Source organism: Oncorhynchus keta, unplaced genomic scaffold (assembly GCF_023373465.1).
Source record: "Oncorhynchus keta strain PuntledgeMale-10-30-2019 unplaced genomic scaffold, Oket_V2 Un_contig_13889_pilon_pilon, whole genome shotgun sequence".
Lineage (NCBI taxonomy): Eukaryota > Metazoa > Chordata > Actinopteri > Salmoniformes > Salmonidae > Oncorhynchus > Oncorhynchus keta.
In genome coordinates this window covers 1-5,929 of record NW_026278422.1, presented here as the reverse complement: position 1 = coordinate 5,929, position 5,929 = coordinate 1, and the positions used below count along the sequence as shown (strand labels likewise).

Here is a 5,929-nt window from a genome sequence, read left to right as displayed (position 1 = left end):
AGACAGACACAGGAGAGAGGAGAGACAGTGAGACAGACACAGGAGAGAGAGAGAGAGGAGAGACACAGTGAGACAGACACAGGAGAGAGAGAGAGAGGAGAGACACAGTGAGAGACACAGGAGAGAGAGGACAGACACAGTGAGAAAGACACAGGAGAGAGAGAGGAGAGACACAGTGAGACAGACACAGTGAGACAGACACAGGAGAGAGAGGAGAGAGGAGAGACACAGTGAGACGGACACAGGAGAGAGAGAGAGAGACAGTGAGACAGACACAGGAGAGAGAGAGAGAGGAGAGACACAGTGAGACAGACACAGGAGAGAGAGAGAGGAGAGACACAGTGAGACAGACACAGGAGAGAGAGAGAGAGGAGAGACAGTGAGACAGACACAGGAGAGAGAGAGAGAGAGAGACGAGACAGACACAGGAGAGAGAGAGAGAGAGACACAGTGAGACAGACACAGGAGAGAGAGAGGGGGAGGGTGTGTGTGTGTGTGTGTGTGTGTGTGTGTGTGTGTGTGTGTGTGTGTGTGTGTGTGTGTGTGTGTACTCACAGCGGCCACCAGGCTGTTCTCAGTGATAAAGCTGACACACAGCAGAGGAAGGGTCTCAGAGCTCAGACTGCTGATCCTAGAATACACACAGAGAGATCAGACTGCTGATCCTAGAATACACACAGAGAGATCAGACTGCTGATCCTAGAATACACACAGAGAGATCAGACTGCTGATCCTAGAATACACACAGAGAGATCAGACTGCTGATACCAGAATACACACAGAGAGATCAGACTGCTGATCCTAGAATACACACAGAGAGATCAGACGACTGATCCTAGAATAAACACAGAGAGATCAGACTGCTGATACCAGAATACACACAGATCAGGGTCCTCTCTCCTTACGTGCTGATCTGGCCTCCCTCTACTGATACCAGAATACACACAGATCAGTGTCCTCTCTCTCCTTACGTGCTGGTCTTGCCTCCCTCTACTGATACCAGAATACACACAGATCAGTGTCCTCTCTCTCCTTACGTGCTGGTCTTGCCTCCCTCTACTGATACCAGAATACACACAGATCAGTAGTATATAGTATAGTATATGCCATCTTAGCTGACGCTTTGATCCAAAGCGACTTACAGTCAGTGTGCATACATTCTACGTATGGGCTGGTCCTGGGAATCGAACCCACTACCCTGGCATTACAAGCGCCATGCTCAGTGTCCTCTCTCCTTACGTGCTGGTCTTGCCTCCTCTACTGATACCAGAATACACACAGATCAGTGTCCTCCTCTCCTTACGTGCTGGTCTTGCCTCCTCTACTGATACCAGAATACACACAGATCAGTGTCCTCTCTCTCCTTACGTGCTGGTCTTGCCTCCCTCTACTGATACCAGAATACACAGATCAGTGTCCTCTCTCTCTTACGTGCTGGTCTTGCCTCCTCTACTGATACCAGAATACACACAGATCAGTGTCCTCTCTCTCCTTACGTGCTGGTCTTGCCTCCCTCTACTGATACCAGAATACACACAGATCAGTGTCCTCTCTCTCCTTACGTGCTGGTCTTGCCTCCCTCTACTGATACCAGAATACACACAGATCAGTGTCCTCTCTCTCCTTACGTGCTGGTCTTGCCTCCTCTACTGATACCAGAATACACACAGATCAGTGTCCTCTCTCTCCTTACGTGCTGGTCTTGCCTCCTCTACTGATACCAGAATACACACAGATCAGTGTCCTCTCTCTCCTTACGTGCTGGTCTTGCCTCCCACTACTGATACCAGAATACACACAGATCAGTGTCCTCTCTCTCTTACGTGCTGGTCTTGCCTCCTCTACTGATACCAGAATACACACAGATCAGTGTCCTCTCTCTCCTTACGTGCTGGTCTTGCCTCCCTCTACTGATACCAGAATACACACAGATCAGTGTCCTCTCTCTCCTTACGTGCTGGTCTTGCCTCCCTCTACTGATACCAGAATACACACAGATCAGTGTTCCCTCTCCTTACGTGCTGGTCTTGCCTCCCTCTACTGATACCAGAATACACACAGATCAGTGTCCTCTCTCTCCTTACGTGCTGGTCTTGCCTCCCTCTACTGATACCAGAATACACACAGATCAGTGTTCCCTCTCCTTACGTGCTGGTCTTGCCTCCTCTACTGATACCAGAATACACACAGATCAGTGTCCTCTCTCCTTACGTGCTGTTCTTGCCTCCTCTGCGATCGCCACAGTCGAGTCATGCGATGTCCAGGCCAGGCGGTTCCCGCTGTGGGAGAAACAGACCCCGTGGACCCATCCCCTCCTGCCCCATCTCCAGCCCCCCCTGACACCCCTGCTGAGGGCCCAGACTCAAACAGCACCTCTCCAAACGGCATCTTGGACCCCCACACTGTGGGTCCGGGCTTCTCCTCCACCTCCTTAATGTAGGCCGAGAAAACCCTGGGGGAGAGAGAGAGGGGGGTAATATATTAAGGGGGAGAGGGAAGAGAATTCGGTCTCTGACGGTCTCTCTCTACTGATGAGGCTGAAACATGGTCTCTGACGGTCTCTCTCTCTACTGATGAGGCTGAAACATGGTCTCTGACGGTCTGTCTCTCTCTCTACTGATGAGGCTGAAACATGGTCTCTGACAGTCTGTCTCTCTCTCTACTGATGAGGCTGAAACATGGTCTCTGACGGTCTCTCTACTGATGAGGCTGAAACATGGTCTCTGACGGTCTCTCTACTGATGAGGCTGAAACATGGTCTCTGATGGTCTCTCTCTCTCTACTGATGAGGCTGAAACATGGTCTCTGACAGTCTCTCTACTGATGAGGCTGAAACATGGTCTATGACGGTCTCTCTCTCTCTACTGATGAGGATGAAACATGGTCTCTGACGGTCTGTCTCTCTACTGATGAGGATGAAACATGGTCTCTGACGGTCTGTCTCTCTACTGATGAGGCTGAAACATGGTCTCTGACGGTCTGTCTCTCTCTCTACTGATGAGGATGAAACATGGTCTCTGACGGTCTGTCTCTCTACTGATGAGGATGAAACATGGTCTCTGACGGTCTGTCTCTCTACTGATGAGGCTGAAACATGGTCTCTGACGGTCTGTCTCTCTCTACTGATGAGGATGAAACATGGTCTCTGACGGTCTGTCTCTCTCTCTACTGATGAGGCTGAAACATGGTCTCTGACGGTCTGTCTCTACTGATGAGGCTGAAACATGGTCTCTGACGGTCTCTCTACTGATGAGGCTGAAACATGGTCTCTGACGGTCTGTCTCTCTCTACTGATGAGGCTGAAACATGGTCTCTGACGGTCTGCTCTCTCTACTGATGAGGCTGAAACATGGTCTCTGACGGTCTGTCTCTCTCTCTACTGATGAGGCTGAAACATGGTCTCTGACGGTCTCTCTACTGATGAGGCTGAAACATGGTCTCTGACGGTCTCTCTACTGATGAGGCTGAAACATGGTCTCTGACGGTCTCTCTACTGATGAGGCTGAAACATGGTCTCTGACGGTCTCTCTCTCTACTGATGAGGCTGAAACATGGTCTCTGACGGTCTCTCTCTCTACTGATGAGGCTGAAACATGGTCTCTGACGGTCTCTCTCTCTACTGATGAGGCTGAAACATGGTCTCTGACGGTCTCTCTCTCTACTGATGAGGCTGAAACATGGTCTCTGACGGTCTCTCTACTGATGAGGCTGAAACATGGTCTCTGACGGTCTCTCTCTACTGATGAGGCTGAAACATGGTCTCTGACGGTCTCTCTCTACTGATGAGGCTGAAACATGGTCTCTGACGGTCTCTCTACTGATGAGGCTGAAACATGGTCTCTGACGGTCTCTCTACTGATGAGGCTGAAACATGGTCTCTGACGGTCTCTCTACTGATGAGGCTGAAACATGGTCTCTGACGGTCTCTCTCTCTACCTGCATTTGAAGTCACAGGATCCAGCCGCCAGCAGCACGTTGTTAGGATGCCAGTCCAGACTGAGGACGGTGGAACGGATCGGCTTCTTGATGTGCTTACAGACCCACCTGGGAATAACAGGGTTGAAATGTGGTTGAAATATGGTCGAAACGTGGTTGAGATATGGTCGAAACGCGGTTGAGATGTGGTCGAAACCTGGTTGAGATATGGTTGAAGGACAGAGCCTGTTACATAGGACAGGGACTAGGATGGTATTGAGGACAGGATGGTATTGAGGACAGGATGGTATTGAGGACAGGATGGTATTGAGGACAGGATGGTATTGAGGACAGGGACTCGGATGGTATTGAGGACAGGATGGTATTGAGGACAGGGACTCGGATGGTATTGAGGACAGGGACTCGGATGGTATTGAGGACAGGGACTCGGATGGTATTGAGGACAGGGACTCGGATGGTATTGAGGACAGGGACTCGGATGGTATTGGAGGACAGGGACTCGGATGGTATTGAGGACAGGGACTCGGATGGTATTGAGGACAGGGACTCGGATGGTATTGAGGACAGGGACTAGGATGGTATTGAGGACAGGGACTAGGATGGTATTGGAGGACAGGGACTCGGATGGTAGTGAGGACAGGGACTCGGATGGTATTGAGGACAGGGACTAGGATGGTATTGAGGACAGGGTGGTATTGAGGACAGAGCCTGTTACATAGGGAACAAAACTGAAACAGTTATATCGTTAAACCCAGTCCTGTCTAGTCCTCACCAGTCATTCTCCTGTTCTCTATAACAGATATAGTTCAACCCAGTCCTGTCTAGTCCTCACCAGTCATTCTCTATAACAGATATAGTTCAACCCAGTCCTGTCTAGTCCTCACCAGTCATTCTCCTGTTCTCTATAACAGATATAGTTCAACCCAGTCCTGTCTAGTCCTCACCAGTCATTCTCCTGTTCTCTATAACAGATATAGTTCAACCCAGTCCTGTCTAGTCCTCACCAGTCATTCTCCTGTTCTCTATAACAGATATAGTTCAACCCAGTCCTGTCTAGTCCTCACCAGTCATTCTCCTGTTCTCTATAACAGATATAGTTCAACCCAGTCCTGTCTAGTCCTCACCAGTCATTCTCCTGTTCTCTATAACAGATATAGTTCAACCCAGTCCTGTCTAGTCCTCACCAGTCATTCTCTATAACAGATATAGTTCAACCCAGTCCTGTCTAGTCCTCACCAGTCATTCTCCTGTTCAAAGTAGCAGATGGATATGAGGCGTGACCCGCTACCCACAGCGAACTTGTTCTCCTTGGGAGACCAGCTGACACAGCGAGCAGCCCGGTTGATACGGAGGATGACCAGGGTGGGCTTCCACACCTCCCCCTTCAGAGACCAGACATACGCGTTACGATCCGTCCCACAGGTCACGATACGGTTACTCTCTGGAGCCCAGTCTATACCTGGAGAGATAGGAGGGGGGCATGGAATTACCGTCTGGAGCCCAGTCTATACCTGGAGAGATGGGAGAGGGCATAGAGTTACTGTCTGGAGCCCAGTCTATACCTGGAGAGATGGGAGGGGGCATAGGAGTTACTGTCTGGAGCCCAGTCTATACCTGGAGAGATGGGAGGGGGGCATAGAGTTACTGTCTGGAGCCCAGTCTATACCTGGAGAGATGGGAGGGGGCATAGAGTTACTCTCTGGAGCCCAGTCTATACCTGGAGAGATGGGAGAGGGGGCATAGGAGTTACTGTCTGGAGCCCAGTCTATACCTGGAGAGATGGGAGGGGGCATAGAGTTACTGTCTGGAGCCCAGTCTATACCTGGAGAGATGGGAGGGGGACATAGAGTTACTTCTGGAGCCCAGTCTATACCTGGAGAGATGGGAGGGGGGCATAGAGTTACCGTCTGGAGCCCAGTCTATACCTGGAGAGATGGGAGGGGGAGGGCATAGAGTTACTGTCTGGAGCCCAGTCTATACCTGAGAGATGGGA

At 50.6% G+C, this 5,929-nt stretch overlaps 1 protein-coding gene across 1 annotated transcript; it reads right to left on the bottom strand.

Annotated features, from left to right (window-relative positions):
• Nucleotides 1-2,307: 2,307 nt before the first annotated feature.
• On the bottom strand, nucleotides 2,308-5,441 carry LOC127918277 (actin-related protein 2/3 complex subunit 1B-like; the record flags this gene model as incomplete). The annotated part of the gene is made up of 3 exons (XM_052501575.1): nucleotides 2,308-2,452; nucleotides 3,937-4,044; nucleotides 5,173-5,441. Coding segments are annotated over 3 exons (522 nt in total), but the record flags the coding sequence as incomplete, so codon positions are not given.
• Between the last annotated feature and the right edge of the window lie 488 nt (nucleotides 5,442-5,929).